Here is a 24,291-nt window from a genome sequence, read left to right as displayed (position 1 = left end):
GACTACAACTATCTAGAAAGAGAATAAAAAATAGGGACAAAGGTGGCAGGCTTTTAAGTAAGCCTATGATTTTAGTAATACAGACTCATGAACTTTGAACCTTGGTTAGTCAATCCCTGTTTAATAGAATATTAAAGCTTAGAAAGACTCTTATTTTATAGGTGTGGAAAACTTAAGTACAGAAAGGGGAAATGCCTAGGGTTACACAGGAAAAGGACACCAAACAAAAATATGGAGGGCATTTATTTAAGCAGGGGAAGTAGTGTGATTATAGGACCCTTAATGAACTGAGTCCCCCCCAATCCACTTAATGACATTATGGAACGTAAGAGCACTTAACGGAGGCAAGAAATGGCCACACCCCTTTCAGACTTGGATGGAGCAGTGTAAAGGAAGTACAATGAAGTATTTTTATATTTCCTTACTCCTTTTTGAGGCATGAAACTCTTCAATCAATCTTCTGGAATTCTTGGGTGTCTAGAAAGGATCAGTCAAACCTCTTCTGGCCTTACAAGGTTAGAGTAGAGTTAGAAGGAAGTCATCTTTGGCAATTGAGGAGAGAGCCAGTTCTGGATGAAGGACCTAGCTCTTGAGCTCTCCCAGAGTGCATTGATGTGGGAGATTCCCTCATACCCATTGGTAATGATATCTTACAGTGAAGTCACCTAGCCAGTAAGAGATGACACACCCAGCAGAGGTCAAATTAAGAGACAATCAGTCCTGGAACTTCCCAGCTCAAACTTTGGAGAGGGGCAGACCTAAGGAAACCCAAAACCTACTGAGCAGTGACCCTTGCCTAAGGGGAGAAATATGAGGATCCCACAAGAAGAGAAAGGGACATCAGAGCCCTGTAGTGGTGCAGGTGTGAGTTGCCTTAGTCAAGTGTGTTTCCTACACACATACTTATCTATTGGTGAACTTTCTGTCTGTGCTCACTCTTCCCACTGATGCTATGTATATTTGAGGGAGAGTGCACCTCAGATTTCTGGAGATATTGTGTAGCTATTTTTCTCACTATGCCATTTCTGTAATTAATTTGCTAATTGTGACTGCTAGCTGTCTGTTAAAGATAAATGCATCAGTGAGTCTTCATGAGCTATAGTTTTAGGAATGTGGGCCTTGGAATACCTTGAGCCTTGGGTAGTCACTCTCCTATTTCATTGAAGACTTAGAGTTTTTAAAACTTGGTTAAGTTGTCTAGTCCTATCATCTTTTGCAAGAAAGGAAACTGAATCCTGTAAAGGAGAAATACTTAAGTGCCCAAGGTCACACAGGAAGTTAGTGACATTATTAAAACTTAAAACTCCTCGGTTCCCAACCCAGTTCATTTCCCACTATATTATGCTGTCTCAAATAGAAATTCCCTTGTCTGTTCTACAAAGTTCAACCTGTCTAGTCTTATACCTTGCTTCATCTGTGTCCTCTCTACCACGCCAATGCCTTGCACAGTGCTGGGCAAGTTATGGAACAGTGGCTTGGCTCTTATAGTCCACAGACTCCTAGGGGTACTCAAGATTTTTTCAGGAGGTCTGCAAAGTAAAAATCATTTTCATAATGTAGAGAGAAGGCCCTGTATATTGTGAGAGCCTGCCCACCACATGTAGCATGGTGTGTGTGTGTGTGTGTGTGTGTGTGTGTGTGTGTGTGTGTGTGTGTATGATGTGTTCATCTCAAAGGAAGGCAGATCCCAAGATTTCACCCAAGGAGAAACTTCCAAAGTTTCTAGGGCAGCTAATTGGGAATAGGGACATGATGGAGACTTCCAGTTCCTTTCTTATCTTTTTAGAGTCTTTTTTCCTTCAGCAACCTGAAATGGGGTTGGCCTCTTCCACCTTCTCCCTCAAAGATGGAAGTCAAAAGTGCTTGAAGCAACTTGAAGCTTGAAAAGTTCTCAAAGAAGACTGAAGAAGGTGGGAGCTCACCCGCTCTCACTTAACTTCACCCCAGTCCACAGGGCAAGTCATTCATCTCCACCAATAAGGAGAGAGTCCCATACCAATGGGCTTTGAGATGAGGGTTACAATAATAATAATAAATTATTTGACTATTAAAATACTTCTTCTTTTCCCAACTTATTTGTTGTGAGGTTCAGTTTGTATTTATTTGTATGAGGCCCAGTTTTCTTTATATATTTCAACCAAAAAAAAAATCAATTACAAGAGATTGAATGCAGAAGCAGATATGGAAATTCAGTTGTATTCTATTAAACTATACATTGAAGAGATTTGCAAAAATATGCAAAATGTTGCCACTTTTCATTCTTATTTTTTTGGGAAAATATAGTCATCTGTGTTGATATGTAACAATTGTTCAAAATGGATTAACACATTTTAAAATGTATGTGTTAATTTCAGATATGGTAAATATTGATAGACACAACCTATATAAACACAGTTTTGTTTACATGGATCCTCTTTGGGATCCTTAATAATTTTTAAGAGTGTAAAGGGGTCAGAAATTTAAGACAAAAAGTTTAAGAACTGCTATTATAGAGGATTCAGTAGCTACTTGTTGATTTAATAAATTGATCAATTGATAAGCATTATTAAGTCCCTCCTATATACTAGCATTGAGTTAGGTGCTAGGGATACATAGAAAAAATAATGAAATAATCCCTGTCCTCAAGAAGGTTACATTCTATCTGAGAAGACATCTTGTACATAAATAAGTAATTCTGCTTGGCAGTATTGCTATTATATCTTTTCCTTTTCACTCCAACTTTAAGTATTCTAGATTAGGTACTCACTTCTTATCCAGATTATTCTAAGAAACTTCTCCTTGATCTTTCTTCAGTCTCTGCCCTTGCTTATATATTTTTTTACCTGATTCACTGCTCAAGTATTCTTCTGATAGCATTGTTTATGTCATTCCTCTCTAGATGCTAGAATTCAAGGCCTTCTACAATCTAGTCAGCCTTATCTTATCTCATACTATACTGCATATTCTGTGTTCTGGCCAAATCTCTGTTTATTACACTGCTTATATTATTTACTGTTTATATGCTGCATTATTCTCTGTTATATCCCTTCTTACCCTGTCCTCTTCACTAGTGCCTTTGTTTATAATCAATCTCTATGCCTACAATGGAAACCCACACTGCCCAAATCTCTGTCCGTTGAATTCCTTCCCTTCTAACAAGGTCTGATTCAGTTGTCATTTCCTCCATCATTTGCCTTTTTATTTAAAAGTGATTTCTTTCTCCTTAGTTTTTCATTGTACTTTGCCAGGATATATAATGTCTTCTTCCACCCTCCCCCAATTATTTGGCAGCTCTTTGAGAGAAAGATCTGTTTTTTGTATTTTCATTTCTTGGCCCAGTGCCTCCCACAAAGTATAAGGTTGGTACATTTTTGTTGAATTGAAATGAATTAATAAGCATACCTTATATTTGCATAGTAATTTACCATTTACAGAGCTTTATACACATATCTTCTCATTGAATCTTCATAATTCTGTGAGCTAAATAAGGTAAAAATCTTCATTTATAGATGAGAAAGCTGAATCTCATAGAGAATAAAACTTCAGAGGAATTTCAAAAACATGTATAAGGTTTCCCTAATCACTAGTAACAAGGTCTTTTCCCACAAAAACACTCAATATACAGTACAGTTATCAAGCATAGGACAATGTTTTATTTCCTTTACCACAGAAGCTACATGAAATGCAAAGAACTCACAAGCACACATAAACAAATAAAAAAACAGCAAACAAAAAAAACAACCCAAACCATAACAGATAGTCCATTATGCTCATATACTACTCCTGGAAGGGAAAGACCCTTTGTGAGATTGCTGAACAATTATTTGACATTTAGTCACAAACCTGCATTGTCCTAACAACTTATAACAATTTTTATGGAGGATTATCAAGGTTCATATTTCTGGCCAGGTCAATCATGACTTTTGATAGTCCTTTAGGTGCGGGATCATCCTGGAAATGGCATTCTTCCTTGGACAATGAGCTGGTAGAGACTCTCTCTGGTTCTCTGATGCATGAATCAAGAGCTCTTAATTCACACGGTAACCATCAAGGCTGGAAATGTCTCTTTTTGGGGGTCATTACTCACTGTCATGTATTTATGGGGAAAGATGCCAAGGCCAATTCAGGTAGAGGAGAGAAATCCCCTTTTCCCTTGCTGGAAGGTAGAGAAAGTGCTAGAAAGAGTTTCTTAAGGATGAGTTGGAGCATTTTTTCCTTGGATCTTTCACAGGTCATAGACAGAGAGGGGCTCTTCTCACATATATCTACTTTCCTGAGCCTCTGTCAATCCTCAGGAGAGCATTCTAGTCACTAAAGACCAATAAGGAATTTACTATGTCTTTCCAGAAAGGTGCCAATTATGCATGTTGTACTTTTAAGGGGGGTGGGGGAGGTGCTTCTATCTAACTAAAAAGGCTCTGTGGTCATAATTTTATTTGGTGGGACCCTGGGGGGAGGTCAACAAAATTAATCAAAGCTTTCCATGATCACCCCTGCTATAACTAAGGTCCCCAACCTCAAATTTAGTGCTCCTCTCTACATTATATGCCACTAATGTCTGCTGTAAGCAGCTAGGACTGTTGTGCCTGGTTTTCCCCATCCCCTATCCTCCCCTGCCCCGTCCTCAGGTACCCCTCCCTCAGCTCACCTGCATACCGTATTGCTGTACCTGAGATTTGGGGTGGTGCCTGCTCAGCCCACGATGTGGCCTGATCAGCCAACATGGCCTTTTAATAAAGGATCCATTCTAAAATTATTACTCAGGTCTTGCTCGAATTAATCAAGATATGGTATAACAGGACTTCCCCATTTCCAAGCTGGTGGGGTGATGGGATTTAGGCTCTGGGAACCCCCTTGAATCTTCCCACTTGATGGAAGCATTTGCCTGAGACCATAAACCTTTCATTATTGCTAGGCCCAGATCTGTTACTCTTAACCTAGCATGGTGTAATGGGAATGCAAATTTGGAAGATCTTCCCTGCCCCTAGGCAAAAGTGCACCTGAAGCCTGGGGTGGGAGGCTTGTTTTTCAGTAGATACTTCTTGATTGGCCAGTGAGTCAATAAGGTTGTTACATTCTCTGAGCCAGGAGAAAGCTATATAAGCCCTGATGTGTAGCTTTGTTTTGGGGGCTCACTTTGAGAAGTGTTCTGTGATTTGATCTGTATTCTGGGAAGCCATTGTCCAGGCCCCCCTCTCCCCCCCCCCCCCCCCCTTTGAAAAACCCAGATGCTGATTTGGTATGGATGTAATGGTTGGACAGTTTGGAAATCTGTCTACTTGATCTGTTTCTGTCTTGATAATTTTGCCTGTATACTTTGAAGTTCGGGGTGCTGACCTTTTTCCCCTGAACAAGGTAAATGATATATGTCTGACTGATTAAAGTAAGCTTGTTAACCCATTTTGAGTTGCTTTCCTTTAACAAAGCAGATCCAAGAACCTGTGGTGGCGGCAAACCCTGAGGACGCCAGGGTGCTTGCTGCTACACATGGTCATCCATTATCCAGCTGTTGAGGTTTAAGATTTAGATTAGGGGTGCTCAAGATCCCAAAATATCAACACGCCCGGTCCTGCCAAATGAATTCGACTTAAGTCTTCTCTCAGCCAAAGTAAAGCAAAATTTATTAAAGAGTTGCTGTAATGGGTAGACTCTTAAGGAACCTAAGTATATGTGAAACTTGTATTGACAAGCAGGCCAGAATAATCTGACACAGAATGAGTCTACACTAGATTGAATTCTTGGCATCTTCATAGAGGCAAGATACATCTTATATACAGAAAGACTGTGGGAGGGATCTAGGGGTGGACTAGAAGAGGAGTTTGGGTATGGTCTTGAGGAGGAGTCAAACAAGGTAGGACTCCAGCAATGAGATTAAGGGTGGGAAATAGCTGAAGGCTACCTGGAGATGACAGACAATGGAGGGCTAGGCTACTTTAAGGGTAACAGATTTGGGTATAGATATTTTGATAGGATCAAGGGTGGGAAGTAGATGGACACTGGAGGGCTAGCCTAGTAAGAGTAAGAGTTTTGGGCCTAGCTATAATGAAAGGTTTATGGCCTTAGGCAAATACCTCATCAAATGGGAAGATTCTATCAGAGTTCAAGGGGTTTGCCAGAGCCTATATCCCATCACAGCTACTTCCCTTTTTAAATTCTTTAGAGAAACTAAAATTTTCCCAATGTTGTAAAAGACAACCCAAAGGTGAACTTTTGGGAATTGAAAAGGATTATAGGGGTAAGGGCTGGAAGGCCCTTCCTCCATAAAGGAAGATCTGGGAGTAAGCCTCAAAAAACAAACAAAACAAGACAAAAAACACCCCCACAAAAATGTACCTGAAATTTTCCCAATTCCCTAGTGCTGAGAGAATTTAAAAAATCGGGCTTATACTTCCGGATGGGACATCTGTCTTTGTCCTCCATGCTTCAGAAGTTGTGCCCAGGTCAATGGCCTGCAACACAACCACTGGACTGAGAACCTGAGATCTTCAGGTTAAGTATGAGACAGCCTCCTGGCTGTCTGACCTAATGGGACCTGAGAGGTCAGGCCCAAAAAGCACCTCCAAGGTATTTGAAGAGGAAGAAAGGGATAGGGATAGGGGGAGGCTTACATACCTTCCAGTCTTGACTGGAGAAGAATTTGAGATTAGCAATGCTTTCATGTCAGGGAACCATATGTTGAGGTTTGGGGTTTAGGGGTCAAAATGCCAACACATCAGGCCCTGCCGAATGAATTTGACTCAAGCCTTCTCTCAGCCAAAGCAAAGCAAAGTTTATTAAAGATTCACCATAATAGGTACATTCTTAAGGAGTCTAAGTATTTGTGATGCTTGTATTGACAAGAGGGCCAGAACAATGTGAAAGACTGAGTCTTCACTAGACTGAATCTCAGCCCTTCATGGAAGCAAAATGGATCTTATATACAGAAAGATTATGGGCGGGATCTAGGGGGTGGTCTAGAGCAGGGTTTGGGGGAGGATCTTGAGGCTAAGGAGGATCTTAAAATCAGACTCCAGGAATGGGATTAAGGGTGGGAAATAGCTAAAGACTACCCGAGATGACAGAGAATGGATGGCTAGGCTAGTTTAAGGGTAACAGATTTGAATATAGATAATTTGATAGGATCAAGGGTGGGAAGCAGCTGGACAAGGGAGGGCTAGGCTAGGTTAAGAGTGACAGATTTGGTTCTAGCAATAATGAAAGGCTTATTTAAGGTCTCAGGCAAATGCCTCATCAAGTGGGAAGATTCAAGGGGGTTCCCAGAGACTAAATCCCATGGGGGTTGGTGGTGGGAGTAACTGGTAGCCACTATTATTTTCTTAGCATTAGGAAAAGTAGTTAAGATCACCCTGAAGACATATGCAATCTCAGTCTCTGTAGGTAGGAGTCACAGCTTTAAGGAGAAAGGAGTCTAAGGAGGAACTTATTGTCATAGGCCAAGTGTAAGTGGGTCAGGAATCAAGGAGGGAAGTAGGGGCAGGCTCAGGAGCTAGTGCCAAGGAAGAATCAGTCCAGCCCTGGAAGTTGGTTGAGGGGGAGTGTAGAGGAGAGCCACACAATTCTGAAGTAGGGGTGTTCACAGACAGGCTGGGTGCTTGCACTGAGGATGTCTGCTGAAGCAATTTTCTTACTTTCTTCTCTAACACAGAAGAATAGGCCTTTGGGTATTGTAGTTTTTCTGGAACACTCCTAGAAAGAGAGAAAATTCTTGGTGTGTATGTGTATGTGTGTGTGTGTTGGGTTATACTGTTTATTGATGGCTACCCCACCTTTTGGGACAGCTAGGTAGCATAGTGGATAAAATTCTGAGCCTAGAGTCAGGAAGACCTGAATTAAAAACCTACCTCAGACCCTAACTGACCCTCTGACCCTGGGCAAGTCACTTAATCCTCAGTTTCTTCATCTGTAAAATGATCTGGAGAAGGAAATGGCAAACCATTCCAGAATCTTTGCCAAGAAAACACCAAATGGGGTCACAAAGAATCTGACACAACTGAAACGACTGAATAATAACAACAAGCCATATCTTTTATATAGTAGTGTAGTGTAGATAAAGAATAAACTGCATGTCTCCATTCTAGGCTGGTGAAGAGGTCTCCCTGACAGCGACCCACTCCCCCCACTCCTTCCTCTTGCTGAGTATGGAGGCACCAGTCTCCAGTTTGGAGCATCTGAGAGAATTTCAGTGGCCCCAGAGGGAGAGGGAGAAATGGATGGAGAGCCCTTTCCTTGGTAAGTCCTTAGCTCTAGTTGTTGTATTTAGGCAAAACTTTACAGTCCTGATTCCTTAAAATACAGAACAGGGTTAAATTTTTTCTACCAAGTTTGAATTTGGAAATAACTCTAATGGTACCTACTTAAATAAACCCCCAAAAGTAATATAACTCTTAGGATTTGAGAATAAAATCTTTACTACTTAAAAAAAAGAATAAATTGCATGCTCCATAACATGGGAGGAAATTGTTCAAGAATATGAGTAAGGGAAGCTCAAAGACTGAAAAAGCTCTGTTGGTGCTCATCCATAAATGCAGTTGTGTAAGGGATAAGTAATTATCTTTCCCCCTCAATTTAACTTTGTTCTCCATGCTTTCTCCCTTCCTAAAACTTTTTGAGGTATAGAAAAAGTTTTAGAATTGAGAACTAGGGGTGACCCTGAACCCCAGATCCTTAGGTAGTTCACTAGAAGAATCTAGATTTATATTAATAGTGGTTAGCTTAATTTAACTACAGGAAATTAACCAGGGAGTCATAAAGACTTTCTAGCTCTAAACTAGAGAGCATTTTATTTTTCATTTGAAAGACTGGATCTCTCCATCTCTACCAGACTAGAAAAGAAGGTGGTACTCATGGGCCTGATCCCACTATTGATCAGCACAGGAGATTTCACCTGCTCTGTTTTTGCTCCTCCTTAGGCAACCTTGTGCCCCTTCCCACTCTCTGAGGGGCTCACCATATTAATATGAACTTCATATGGACCCTTGATCAGCATAGCTGACTGCAGGTCAGAATGCCTGAGCTCAATATATCTAACCAGCCTCAACCTCCCCATTAGCTAGGATTACAGGCACATGCAACTATGCTCAGCTAGAGTTTATAACAGACATTCAAACCACAGTGGCTAGGAAATACAGTTTCAAAAAAAAAAAGAATTAAATATGAGGTCACTAGGGAGTTGGGCTCTATGTATCAGAGATTTTGGATCCTGGGGGCTCTATGTATCAGAGATTTTGGATCCTGGGGTAAGGAAAATCTTGGAGAAGAAAGCTTCTTCTAGGCCTAGAAGTGTCTCTAATAAACACAGAATACTGCTTCAGAAAAAAATAGCAGGAAAAGTTTTTTCCTCTTATTCTGGGAAGATTCCCATTCCCATTGCTCTGTTTCTGTCTAATGACTGGATAGGTAAGAGTGTTTGCATTTCTGAAAGAGCATTAGCATCTATCTCCCCATTCCTTGCAAAACCCATGGACTTAAAATTAGAAAAGAAATACCAGAGGCCTCTCATACTCTTAAGGAAGAGATAGAATCTCAGCTAAGAACTTGAGCTGAAGTTAGAAGCTAGGAGAAGAGAAACTCCACCAACTCATTCATGCCCAATGGAATTGTCTCTGGCAGCAAACAATGGCAGCCATGGGACCAGCAGAGAAACACTGAGCAGCAACCACAAGAGACCAGCAGGAAGTAATACCCAGTGGAGACTGGCAGAGATTAAGCATGCAGAAGAGAGTACATACTACATGAAAAACTTGGGGTGGGGAAGAAATTTGTCAGGAGAGGATCATCGGCATTACCAGAAGACATCAGTGGTCCTAATGTGTAAGAGACATGAGTCATCCCTCTTCATACTTGCATTTTTATCCAATATGTTCAGTATGTATCTATATACCCCTCTATACAAGTCTGTCGTGTGTCCACCCTTTCTACTGATGATGTATGTATTTGTGGGAGAATGTACTCCAGGTTTATGTTTTATTACTACTTGTTTTTCTATGTTATTTCATTAAATGTCATAGCTGTAAACTGTTTGTGTTCTTTGACTGACTGACTAGTAGAGGTAATCACATTGGTGGGGGCCTGTGATCCACATGCAAATTGTGCTTGAATTGTGTGTCTCTATGCTTATTATTATATGCCTGTGTGTCTGTCCATATATCTGTATGTTTGTGTGTTTTTCTGCATGTGTTTAATGAATGATTGTGTATGTGTCCAAAGGAAAAGGGATAGAGAGAAGATGAAGTTCCATACTTGCTTAATAAATCTCTGACATTCTAGGAGAAAAAAGAGAAACATAACAGAAACTCAGTTGCAGGCATTATGTCCATTCTACCATCCCACCCAAGGGTTACCTCTATATCCTTAGGAACATAGGACATGGTCATTTCTATCCCTACACCATCTGACTCAGGGATTACCTCTCCAGACTGAGGGATACAGGACATGGCCAGCCTCCTCACTGAGCTATGAGGAGAAGAGGCAGGTAGGTGGCACAGTGGGGAGAGTGATGGGTCTGGAATGAGGAAGACCTGAGTTCAAATTGGACCTCAGACACCTACTAGCTGTGTGCCCCTTGGCAAATCCTTTAAGGTCTGTCTGCCTCAGTTTCCGCAACTATAAAATGAAAACAATGATAACTATTTCCCATGGTTGTTGTGAGGATCAAAAGAGATAATATTTATAAAGCACAGTGCCTGGTACAGAGCAGGTGCTCAATAAATGCCTTTTCTTTTCCTTATTTCCTTTTTTCCTTCTTGTCCCATTCTGCTCTTATACCACACATAAGCCGTGTGATCTTGGTGAAGTCACAGGGCCACTTCTGAGTTCCAGTTTCACTCTAAGTGGGGAGAATCACACACCTCTTAGAAACAAAAAGGAGATAGAAAGAAGTTCCTAATTTGTAGGCAAGCTATTGACCTTTAGCAAGGTGATGTTCAGTGCCTTAGATGCCTCCTCCAATTCAGTGACCAGGTCACTCAGATGAGTTTCTGCCTCAGAGATTTTGTCTTGGAGTTCTTTTACCTCTTCTGAGATGCTATTCAGCCTGTCCAGCCACTGCTGAAGGGGAGAGCCCAACTGTCCCCCAGTCTGTTGTTTCTCCAATATAGCCTTCAGTCTATCCTTTTCTGAGTCTATTTGTTTCTGCAGAAAAAGAAAATAAGTAAAGACAGCAAAATGAGTTCATCTTTCATCCCTGGAAGGGAGGAGACAAAGCAACTATCAAGAATCTGAATTGGTAATGGAGAGAGAGCCAAGGAAGAGGACAGCTCCCCTAGCCTCACCATCACTCCTCTGGGACAGTTGCATCAGGCAGCTATTGTTCACTTGCAAAAATAATGGGTTTGGAATCAGTGAAGTGTCCTTGTGTGGTCACTTCAGTTCTGTGACATGTATCTTCCTCATTTGTATGAAATGGAGATACCAGCCCTGCTGGTCTCACAGGGTTACTATGAGAATGAAATGAGACAAATTGAATACAGTGCTGAATAAATGTCAGGTGATGTAGTACATTATTGTATATGAACAGCACAGGGAAACTTGGGTCCAAGTCTTAGTTTGGCACCAACTCTTTCTTGGTGTAATTCTTGGCAAGTCTGGCCCTCCCCCCCCCACCTTTCCCATCTCTTACATCTTACTTCTGCCATATACTTTACAATCCAAAGACCCTGGCTTTCTTTCTCTTCCTTGTACAAGGCCCTGGATCTTCCAATTCTGGGCATTTCCACTGGTTGTCCCCATGCCCACAATGCTGTCCCTACTTATCTCTACTTCCTAGCTTGCCTGGCTTCCTTTAAGTACCAGTTACATTCTTATCTTCTTCTTTCTTTTTTTTTTTTTAAGCAATTGGGGTTAAGTAACTTGCTCAAGTTTACATGGCCAGTTATTTCTGGGTGTGGTGCTGAGTATCTGAGCCCGGATTTGATCCCAGGTCATCCCGACACTGGAGCTGGGGCTCTTACTCGCTGTGCTACCTGGCCGCCCCACATTCTTATCTTCTACAGGAAACCTTTCCCCATCCCCCTTAATGTTGGAGCTTTCCTTTGTCTCTAGTGTATCCTGTATATGTCTTGCTTGTACATAGTTTGCAAGTTGTCTCTTCCATTAAACTATGAGCTCCTTGAGGACAGCAACTGTCTTTTCCTTTTTTTTGTATCCTTAGTGTTTAGCACAGTGCTTGGCACACAGTAGGCATTTCATAAGTGCTTGTTGATTTGAGATAAGGTGCTCACCTGCATTAGTGGAGGGTTTCCCCATTTGAAAATTTCCTGTATCAATGAAATCACAGGCCTAGTCCCCATTTCATATATAATGTCAGCTCTAATTACCTTATGTTTGTTCCTGAGAGAGACATGGGCTGAACCCATGCCACCTGTCTTTTATCTCCTTTCTGTAAACATTAGCAAGTAACTTAATTCTCTTAGTCTCAAGTTCTTTATCTGTAAAACAGGGTAACATTACCCCTATGAATGTACTATGTATCCATCTCTCTCCCATCATCATTTCCCACTGGTTGTACTTGCCCCTTCACAAGGTATCCCCTTCCTGCTTTTCAGCTCCTTTTTATGTGTGGTGTTTCTTTATTAGATTGTGAGCTCCTTAGAGCAGAAACTGTCTTTTTTTTTTTGTATTTCCAGTGCCTGACACATAGTAGGTTCTTCATTAATGCTTATTGACTGATGGTAGAGAGACACATGGAAATCACAAAACATGAACACTGGCACAGATTTCCTCTCCTCCTACACAATAATACACACCCTCATGTTCAAAGAAATACATTTACATGCAAAGTCAATGCCCTAAGAAGTAAGCTCATGTACATAAGAGAAGGTTCTTATTAAGGCACCTACCAGCAGAGTATGGAGTTTTTGCTTTTCCTCAGGAAGGTGCCGAGGTTCCTCTATGAACTTTTGGAGCTTCCTGACTTTTCGTTGGATCCGCTGCTGAGGAGAGAGACACTTCTTTGTAATTATTAGGGGAATGGTACATCTACTCAAATGAAGGAGTTCAGTGTCAACCTTCTGAACCCCAATCTTCCAATTTTTTAGTCAGTCACCTCTTGAAAATCCATTCAAGGAGAATTATCACATTGTATTATGGAAGTTAAAGCTAGAAGAGACCCTGAGGGTCATCTAATCCAACCCTTTCATTTTAAGAGGAGGAAATTAACTGCCTGGGAGAGAGGGAGAGAGTGATTTGACAAAGGTCACATAGATAATAAATGACAAAGTTGGTGTTTTAACCTAGACTTTCTGATTCCAAATACACTGCTCTTGCTCCTCCTCTGAGACTGAGGAAACTGCTTTGTGAATATTAACACACATTATATATATTTGAACTATTATTATCTCCTAGCTCTTTTTACATGTAGGTGAAAATGGACTAGAGCTCAAGGGAAGGAGGCATGCATTTTCTCTCTCCTTCATGGACAGTATAGCATGAAAGAATTAAGTTCGATTCAAGGAAGAATATCCTGATTAGGAGGAGATTGGAAGAAATAACAGAAATGATAGAAGTAAGAATGACTTGAGGGACTAAGAATACCTCATGCTCTAAAAAGGGTGCAGGGGAGGGTAATGGCTCAGAAAGTCAGATTGTTAGTTCTTATGGCTTTACCTTGTAGTGGAAGATGGCTATATCAACTCGTAGGTCTTGGTGAGTTCGGTGTTCAGGAGAAGTGCGGCACTGAGAACACAGGAAGAGTTGTTTTTCTTCACAAAACCAGCTCACTAATTTTTGGTGGTCCTCACAGGAGTAGCCCGCCCCTAGAATGTTCGGAGACCAGGGTTTCCGACAAACAGAACAGTTCAGGATGTCCCCATCTGAGCTTTTTTTAGCTTGTTGGATGAGGCAAACTTTGCAGAAGAAGTGCCCACAGTCAGTGCTCACTGGCTCCCTCAGATGTTCTTGACAGATGGGACAGAGTTCTTTCTTGGGGCTGCTTGGCAGTTGCGGGTCCATGGCTGAAATTCTGTTGTAGTCTCTCTGCCCTCTGTTTCCTCGAGAATGAATTAGATCTGGCTCCCCAACTTCAATTAATGAGGATAATATTAGCATACATATAGATAGAGCTTTAAAGCTCTAGAGATCTTTCAGGTTTCCAAAATGCATTCCTTAGAACAAACCCATGTGGTAAGATGTGGTAAAGGAAATTGAGGTTTTGAAAACCAGCCTCAAACAGTACAAACAGTTAGTAGATACATAGAACTCACATTCAAACCCAGGTCTTTTAATTCCGGTCTACTGCTCCTTATCTGATACCACATCATACCATTCTTTCTTTCTTATCAACCAATAGACAGGAAGAAGCAGTGGGAAAGATAATATAAAGATAGTAAATAATTTTAAAAACGTGTTTGGCTTTGGAGTTCATCCTATGATGGGGGCTCCTTTATTCATCTAGCAAATGGTGTTGGGTTTGTTAGTATTGAAGGTGGGGAGGGGAGATGCCAGCTTATGGTTGCCACAAAGTTTGAAGGCCAGACCCCCATGATGCCACCCCTCTCTTTCCTTCCTAGTCTTGACTCTCAGTTCAACTTGTCAATATCTCCTTCTCTTAAATCCATTTTCCCCTTATACTTTTGATGATCGTTCCTTGCCAAATCCCAACCTGGATTAGCCTCACCATCTGCTTCCTTTGCTCTTGTTCATGTGCTACTAAACAGAGCTGGAAGGAGTAATGCAAAAAATGCTGATTGACTCCTTTTTAAATCTGTTGTATAATGTCTCCCGTTCTCTCATTGCTTCAAAGCAACACTTCTTTTGTTGTTGTTACTTCTCCCTAATAGATTCTCTATCCTTCTCACCACGGTAGTTATGCAGTCAACAAGAAATGTGTGAGGGTTAGTTAGCTAGGTGGTGCAGTGAATACAGTGCCAGGTCTAGAGTCAGGAAGACTCATCTCTGTGAGTTAAAATCCAGTCTCAGACACTTTCTAGCCACGTGACCCTGACCTAATCACTTAACCCTGTTTGTCTCAGTTTCCTCATTTGCAAAGTAAGCTGGAGAAGGAAATGGCAGACAACTCTAGTATCTTTGCCAAGAAAATTCCAAATGGGGTCACAAAGTCATACAAGACTGAAATGACTAAACAATAAATGCATTTGCGTGAAACACCTGCTGTGTTCCAGGCACTGTTCTAAGCACTATTCCAACTTCTTTTTCTCTCTTCCAGTCTCCCTTGGTAGTCCCTCATCCTCCCAGCTAAGGACTTCATATCATAAATGCTTTACTGAAAAATTTGGGGCATTCACCAAGAACTCTCTCTTCTTTCCTCATTTCACATTTCTCTGACACCTGCACCCTCCATCTCCTTCTTCACTCCATTCTCTGATGAAGAGGTAGGCTTTCCCCTTGATGAGGCCCATCTTTCTATATATACTTTCATTCCTGTTCCCTCCTGTCTTCTCTAGCAAACTGCTACCACTGTCATTCTCAGCCTCTTCCTAATATTTAATTTCTCCCTGCCTATTGGCTTTTTCTTCCTTCCTGAAAAAATAAAATATCCATATATTCTCCATCCTCAACACCCCCCAAAACCTAGCGTGATCCTTCCATCCCTGAGCTATCATCTTTTAAATCTCCTTCCCTTTCTCAGCTAAATTCCTTGAAAAAGTCATCTATCCTCAATGCCTCTACTTCTTTTCCTTTCATTTTCTTGAAAAATTTCCTGAGACCTTGACCTGAAAATACACTCTCGAGAGTTACAAAAGATCTCTTAATTTCTAAATCTACTGGCCTTTTTTCAACCCTGATCTTCCTTGATATCTCTAAAACATCTTACACCATCAATCACTTTTTTTCCCAAATGCTCTCTCCTCTTTAGTTTTTCATGACCTAACCCTCTTTTGGTTCTTCTACCTATCCAACCGTTCCTCAGTCTCCTTTGCTGGGCCTTCATCCATATCATAACCATTAACTGAGCATATTTCCAAAGACTCTGTTCTGGTTCCTTGTTTTTCTATATATTATCATTTGAACTCTTCAGCTGATTCCTACACCTCTATATATTGAACTATGCCAGAGATTGTTTTGTAAAAAGGCAGGACCTGAGGGGTTCCTGGGTTACTAGAACACAAGGATGGGACCCAAATTGGGCTCAGAGGCAAGATTATCTTCCTCCAAGGAAGAATAGGTTCAGATAGCCTTTAAATCAAGTTGAGGTGACTAATGGACACAGAAGAACCCAGCAACAAAATGGCAGAGGGTATGAACAACAGGAAGGCTTCTGTACATGAAGCTGTGGGAGAGAGACAGGGAATAATGTTCTAATATCCTTGCACCTGTTATCCCTGCCTCTGCCTCTTCCCTCGCTGGAGATCTGAGCAGAGTTCTGACAATTTCAGGTGTTTCACATGTTTGTCTTGATACTGGAGCCACTCATTCAGCTTTAGTAAAGAGACCAAGCTTTGACTGCGCCATTATGCCATCTACTCAAATAATGGGAATAGAGGGAACACCATGGGAAGCCCCCCTCTTATCCCCACAAAAGGTGATAGTGGGCTTCCTGTCTCTATTGCCTTTCCTTTTTATGGATATCTACTGTACCTGCTGACTTGTTGGGAAGAGATCTTTTGTGTAAACTTAACACCACTATTTCATATCTTCCAGATAACTAACTCTGCAAGTGCTAGATATTCTAGCCTCTTTGTTCCCATTATTTACTGTTGTACTTACTGATTTTTTAAAAATGACGACCTCTTCTCCCTGTTTCCTGCAGCATTAGTTCAACATGATTGTTCTAATAGCCCTAATATTTTTTTCTGATATCCCAAGTTCTTTGTGGGCTGCCTCTTCCACTGATGTGGATCTTTTGAAAATCAGCGGTCCTGGTTACTATTGCGACTAAAGTGGGGCCGCCATCTTCAGTGCCTCAGTATCCCCTGACAAGGGAAGCCATTGAAGGAATTGCCCCTATTATTAGTTCCTTAATAGTGCAAAGAATTGTGTTTTTTTTTCTCTTTGGAGGGTGGAAGGCAGGGTACTCAGGGTTAAGTGACTTGCCCAAGATCACTCAGCTAGTAAGTGTTAAGTGTCTGAGGTCAAATTTGAACTCAGGTCCTCCTGACTCCAGGCTCTATTCACTGCACCACCTAGCTGTCCCCAGGAATTGTGTTTTCATGAACATCTCCTGTAACATTCTTATACTGCCAGTTAAGAAACTTAAACCAGGTCCTGATGGAAAACCTGTTTGTGGTTTGTTCAATATTTACGTGTCATTAATTGTAATAGTAATGGAATTTAAAAGATCCCCCTGTATTGGCTTGATTTTCCCATTGAGTGTTAAAACCCAGAGCTTGTGGATCCCACTTGTGGGATGGACATGTTGACGTGAAAAGAGAGGGCTGAACGGGGAGGAGCTGGTGCTGTGGATTTGGAGAGGACAAGCAGAGGAAGAGAGGCAGAAGAGTTTTTTGGAAGCAGCATCGCGGAGGCAGAGTGAGAGAGAGAGGATTCCTGAGGGCCAGTTCGAGCTTCCCAGGACTTTTGAGAGCTGCCACCTGGAGCTGCCAAAGACTGAGGAGACATGGCTGTAATGCTGGTACTTCGTCTGTCTGTTTTGATGTTGTTTTGCCAGATTCGTCCACTGGTTGTTGAGCTGAAAGGAGTGAGATAAAAGATCCCCAAGAGTAAAATTTGGAAGTGGATTTTATTGCCGTGGGACTGCTGGGGTCACATACCCAGATCAGACAGTGAGTTGGCATGGACAATGTGCCAGTTTTTAAAGTGAGTCAGGTTACATAAGCTGGGATTACAATCAGTGATTTGACAGTGTATTTTTGAATTTCCAGCGCTTGAAGTTTACCCTAGGTTGAGGGACAGGGAACCTAGAATGGACGGAGATGGGGAATATCTGGTGGGAGGGGCAGGCCACAGGGAAGAATGGAGAATATGGAATATGGGGGGGGGGAGCAGGAGAGAGAATGGAGAAATATCTGGCAGGGATTTTACCCTAGGCTGAAATTCCTGCTCACAGATCAGTTGGGGGAGGGAAGGGTGGAGTAGTGCTCAACATGGTGAAGGCCAGTGCTGTTGTTGCAGAAGTCCTGGAACCCTGCTGTTAATTCAGAAGCCCAGAAGAAGGATTTTCTTGTTGTATGTTTACAGAAATCCTAGAAGAGGGCTTTGCTAATGTTTTCAGGGGTCCTAGGACTATTCTGCAGACAGATAATGAATTAATGAGGACACTGGCACTGTATCTTGTGGCCTTGCCAAGCTTTGTCTCCCCAAGAACAGAGATTGCTGAGAACTTGCCTTGGGTCAAGATGAAGAAAAGACTTCTCTTTAGGTATTAAATGCTGAACTTAAGCTTGTTGGAACTCTGGAGTAGATGGCCTTTTCAGTTGTGATCCAGGGCTGGGGAACTTTTGACTCTTTTGTGCTCTGTGACTGACCAAACGAATGTACTTTTTTTATGATTGGAAACTAATCTCCATTTGAGAAGAGGGACTTGTGATTGACTGAATGTACTGGCCAGGGGTGGAGTATTACTTGTAAATCATTGAATTACACTTGGTGAATGCTGTATTTTGAATTATGCTGTATTTTGATTTTCTCTGTTCCTAATTTGTCACTGAATAAAATGGAGAGCGGCTTTGCTAGTATTTTGAACCTTTGGGAAGTTGCCTTTGCTTGGCATTACATTAATGCATATATTATTCCAGGTCATCTTGTGGTGCCCAACCCTACCACAATTGTTTCTTATATTCCTCATGATGCCACCTGTTTTTCAGTAATAGATCTCTGTGTTGCATTTTTTTTTTAGAATTCCTATAAGCCCAGAATCCAGATACCTGTTTGCATTTACTTGGAATAATCAGTGATGGACATGAACTAGTTTGTTTCAAGGCTATGTTGAGTCCCTTACTCTGTTCTCTCAAATTCCACAGCAAATTCTATCGTCTTCACAGACTCATTTTTAGTATAGTATATTTTTGACCTTCTACTGGCCTCACTTACTGTTAATATCTGCCAGAGGGATATCTTCTCCTCCAGTTCTACCACTGTGGACACAAGGTCTCCAGGTCAAAGGTAGGGTGGTATAAGCCTCAGATAGAGTATCTTGGGTTTGTTCTATCTGCTTTCTATTTCCCAGAAGTGCATACAGCTGATTCAATGCTGTCAGTGCCCAGGATGTGGAGCTGTTGGATACTGCTATCAGTGGGTCCCATCATTTGGTGAAATAACTAAATCTCCTGTTGCTTTGACTAAAGAATAAATTCCAGAGCTTCTGCAACTTGATCCTGAGCATCTCACTGCTCTCACAGAACTTAAAAAGGCATTGATGCCTACTCCAGCTCTTGGACTCCCAGACTCCCTTCATTCTTTTTGTGCATGAACAAAGTGGGGAGGCTTCAGGTGATCTCACACAATCATGGGAATGCACCCTGTAACTCAACAGGAGAGCATAGCTGCTGATGCACTATCCTGCCTTAGGCACTGTTTCAGCCACTGATCTTTTAGTGGAGAAGGCTTCCAGGAAATCCTCTAATTATTCAGTGCCCTGACGAGGTTTAGGCTTTGCTGCTACATCACTGAACCCAAGCCCTTTCTGATCAAAGGCTTGCCAGATATGAAATGACTTTGCTTGGAAGGGAAAATGCTACAATGAAGAGGTGCTCTGTCTTTAGCCCTGCAACATTGCTCCCTGACCTTCCTACCTCAGGTGAGCCTTACATGACTGTGCCTCTGACTGACTTGGACTCACAGTGACCTTGCTGATGTCCCTCTGAACAATCCAGATTTGATCTTCTATATTGAAGGCTCCTCCTTTACAAAGAATGAAGGTCGTTTTTTATGAAGGATGAAGAGTGTTTTATGAGAGCTGCAGTTATCTCTGATCACAGGGCAGAATGGGCAGCCCCACTCCCTTCCCACCCCCCATGCTCAGGCCACTGACACGGATTATTCTCACCCATCTGAATGCCATTGGGATGCCATCTTGCTATTGGTACAGAAGTCACAATATACAATGACTCTCATTACACTTTGGGAGTATGGCATGCAATTGGGATGTTGTGGTTACAATGAGGAATTTTTACTTCTCTGGAAAAGTTATTGCCAGTTCTACCTTAGAGATCTTCTTTCTGCCATAAAACCACCCAGAGTACTTGATATTGTGCATTGCTACTTATACTATGGAACTGATCCCGTTTCCCTTGAAAATGCTTGAATAGATGCAGCTGCCAAATCTGCAGCTATGGAAGGACCTTTACTCTTGTTTTCCATCTTCGGGATTCTTCATCATCTTCAGAGAAGCCTTCAAACAACCCTGATGTTACTCACTGGCATCCTCTTCCCTACAATGAAGATGAAGTGGAGAGTAAAATGCAGAACTGGTCTCTGGAGTCTGGGTTACTCCTGAAGGTAAACTACTCCTCCCCTGGAGTTTTTGTCATCAGGAATGTTTTTCAGTTCATTCTCGGCATCATTGTGGCACACAGGAAATAGTTGATTCAATCAAGCACGAGTGGGTTGCTCTTGGCATCACTTTACTTGTTGCCCATATAACTTAACATTGTTCCACCTCTCTGGACTTTAATCAACATATCTCAAAGACTTCAACTTCTGTGGCCATCTGCTTGCTTATACCACTTTTGAGCATTTACTTTATAGACTTTATAAACATGCCCTAGGCATGACATCTAAAACACTGCTTGCTTATAGTTGATCAGTTGACCCACTGGGTAGAAGCTTTCCCTACTTCCAAAGCCACTGTTGTTTTTGTTACTAAAATGTGGCTTAAAGAAATTGTGCACAGATATGGCCCACCTGCCCGATTTCACTCTGAGTTCACTTTACTGACTCAGTCCTCTTCCAAACGTATTCTAACCTTGGAATCTCTCCCATATTCTACACTCCATATCATCCCCAGAGTTCTGGTCAGGTTGAGTGTATAAATAAGAAATTGAAATCCCTTATTGGAAAACTGTGTCCTAAAACTCATTTGAAATGGCCTTTGGCTCTGTTCCATCTCAGAAGTAGACCAAGAGGAAAATGCCATATCTCTCCTTATGAAATGCTTTTTGGATGCCCTCTAATAAAATAAAACCCCTTTTCTTTAGTGTACACCTCATTGCTTGGAGGAAATACTTCTGTTGCCTCCTACATTCAGGAGTTATAACATAGACTGAAGAAACTTTAGCAAATAGGAGCTGTGGTACAGAATGGGCCACTGGACTTTCCCTTCCATGACTTTCAACCTAGTGACTATATTTACATTAAGAATTTTCAGAGGATTCTGGGAAGATGATAGAGTAGGTCAGAAAATCCCAAGCTCTAAAGATCTTTACCAACAAAAGAGTTAAAATAGCACCTTAGGGCGAACAAAATATGGGTGGAGATAAATAAGAACAGGGGCATAACTGTGTCCTCCTGGGACAATTTGAGAAGATCAGAAGAAAAATCACAGAATGAGGTTTGGTCCCTGCAAAGAGTAAACACCTCCAGGCTAGGTTTCATTTTAACCTCAAGCAGCAAGCCTTGTAAACAACAAGCAGCAAGCCATGGGTTTGGCTGGTTTGAGAGGCTGTCTTGGGCCCAGCAATGGAACTTCTACTCCCTGGATAGCGAGGGGAGTTGGGTGTTTGAGCCTGGGAAGATCGAGGGAACCTCTGCTGACCAGGAACGTCAGACCTGGCTGTGCTGCTAAGACTGGTCGGGGTGAGAAGGAACTAGGACATACCCTGTGAGTGCAGAAGCAGTGGGACAGAAAGCCTTTGGCTGTGGGCACTTACAGGAAGTTGGAGTTTTGGTCTTGGTTTCAGGCTAGAGGGGAGAACTGAAGATCTGGGGCAAGAGGCACCGTTCCCCCTACCCCAGGGCTAGAAGTGATTACAAATAAATAAGATATAACCATACACACACACAAAAAGCACAGGCAAAGGAGAAAGAATCCAACTATAGAAACCTAATATGGAAATAGAGATGACTGGGGTTCGTCTTCAGAGAAGGAAATTGAAGTAAAGAAACCCTCAAAGAGTAATGTCAAATGGACACTTGCCCAAAAAGAATTTATAGAAGACCTTAAAAAAGACTTTAAAAATCAAATGACAGAGATGGAGAAAAAAACTAAAAAAGAAAATAAGAATAATCCAAGAAAAACAAGAAGGGTATGAAAGGAAATTCAACTAACTAGAAAAGGAAATTCAGAATCTTAAGGAAGAAAATGATACCTTGAAAACCAGAATTAGGCAAAGTGAAACCTGTGAAATTATAAGAGATGAAGAAATGATTAAACAAAATATGAATAATGAAAAAATAGAAGAAAAAGTGAAACATCATAAGAAAAACAACAGATTTGGAGAATAGATCAAGAAGAGAAAATATAAAAATTGTTGGACTAACTGAAAGTTGTAATGAAAAAAAGAATCTTGATGCAATAACACAAGAAATAATTAAAGAAAAAATAATTTAAAAAATTAAAGAAAAAATTAAAAAATTAAAGAAAAAAGTAAACAAGAGGGAAAGTAGAAATAGAAAAAAACCCATCAATCACTACTCAAAAGAGATCCTATGAGGAAAACTCATAGGAATATGATAGTCAAATTCTGAAATCCCCAGCTCAAGGAAAAAATATTAAAAGCATCAAGATTAAAATAATTTAAATATTATGGTGCCACAATTAGAATTACACAAGACCTAGCAGCAGAAACATGAAAGGACTGTAGGTCTTGGAACACAACATATCAAAGAGCAAAAGAACTGGGACTTCAGCCAAAAATATCATACCCTACCAAGTTAACTATTATCCTGAATGAAAATAAATGGACATTTGATAAACTCTCAGATTTTCAAGACTTTGTTTAAAAAAATCCTGAACTTAATAGATGATTTGACATATGAGAACCAACATAAATATAAAGTACATAACGAAGACTGTTTATAAGGGATCTATAAGGGCAAATTGTTTACTTTTTATATATGTAAAATGTAAAATTGATGTCTAAGATTCTTATTAATAATAGGGTAATTCATAGGAAAGAATGGGGAAAACCTGAGCATGATATGAATTTAAAAAGTAAAACCATTTAGGAACAACTAAAAAGAGTAGTTATTTTAATGAATGAGGTGCAAGAGGGAATTGATACATAGGAATTAGATGGGAAAAGAGGGCTGGTTGTTCTGGTAACCTACTTTTATTGGGAATGGGTATAAGAAGGAACAATAAGTATATATTTAAAAGAGTATAGAAGTCTTTTAAATTCAGAAGAAATAAAATGGTAGGGGCATAGAGACGGGGGAGAGGACAAGGGAGGCATCTTTAGAGGGGAGCATGAGAGAATAGGTAATAGGGTATAGAAGGGTGTTTAGATTTATGGTTATGGAAGGATAGGAGAGGGACCTTTGGAGGGAGTTAGTCCCAGGAGGACAAAGTATTGGGTATAAGTAAAGTAGAGGAGTCAGGAAGATAGGAAATAAGAGATATGCATATACATAAAAACAAAGATCAGGAGTAGAATAGGTTTGGGAATGTATATGTCTATATATATATGTCTTTATGTATATGTGTATGTATATATCTATAGCTATGGAGAAACGTATCTAAACTTTATTGTGGCCTTGGGGAGGTGGGGAGAGGGAGACAAAAAGAACTAAGTAAAAAAGTGCACAACAGAGAACAAAAGAAAACTCAAATGGGAGCAAAGAAAAGATGGACAATTCTCAACACAACAAGTATTATTTATCATATAGGCTTTTTCATTTTAAAATTTTTTTTCATTTTTGGAAGGTGTAAGGCAAGGCAATTGGGGTTAAGTGACTTGCCCAAGGTCACACAGCTAGTAAGTGTCAAGTGTCTGAGGCCAGATTTGAACTCAGGTCCTCCTGACTCCAGGCCTGGTGCTCTATTCACTTCGTCACCTAGCTGCCCCATATAGGCTTTCTTGAAATGGAAATTTATTGTTAAATATTTTGAATCCTCTCTTTTGTTCTTCTATGCATGACATGCTTTGATTTCTACCTTTGTATTTAAATTTATGATATATTTTTGTTTCTTTTCTCTATTTGTATTCTGGCATTTGAATCTAAAATAAAATTTTGGAAAAAAAACCAAGAATTTTCATCAGACCAATGGAATCAAACCTTCCCGGAAGGGACCATTTTGATTCCTTCTGATCATCCCAACATCCATAAAGATAGGAGAGAAGGACCCATGGATCCTTTGTTTACATGTAAAACCTACACCATTTTATGATCAATGCTTTTAGGGGATTCTTCTGATGTATTTTTTTAAATATAATTTTTAAAAATTTATTTTTAGTTTTCAACATTCATTTCCACAAGATTTTAAGTAACAGATTTTCTTCCTATCTCTCCCCTATCCTT

The 24,291-nt window shown here is 40.7% G+C and overlaps 1 protein-coding gene across 1 annotated transcript; it reads right to left on the bottom strand.

Annotated features, from left to right (window-relative positions):
• Window positions 1-7,427: 7,427 nt before the first annotated feature.
• TRIM40 (tripartite motif containing 40) lies at window positions 7,428-13,926 on the bottom strand. The gene is made up of 5 exons (XM_069073140.1): window positions 13,582-13,926; window positions 12,816-12,908; window positions 10,885-11,109; window positions 10,219-10,241; window positions 7,428-7,665 (listed from the first exon to the last, which is right to left on the bottom strand). The coding sequence occupies exons 1-5, from the start codon at window positions 13,924-13,926 to the stop codon at window positions 7,428-7,430; spliced, it is 924 nt and encodes a 307-aa protein (XP_068929241.1).
• Between the last annotated feature and the right edge of the window lie 10,365 nt (window positions 13,927-24,291).

Source organism: Petaurus breviceps, unplaced genomic scaffold, assembly GCF_028583685.1.
Source record: "Petaurus breviceps papuanus isolate PSGF00001 unplaced genomic scaffold, PetGlider_PUasm1.0 90865, whole genome shotgun sequence".
NCBI classification, from domain to species: Eukaryota; Metazoa; Chordata; class Mammalia; order Diprotodontia; family Petauridae; genus Petaurus; species Petaurus breviceps.
The sequence above is the reverse complement of the archived record's forward strand: the minus strand, read 5'-3'. Positions and strand labels throughout refer to the sequence as shown.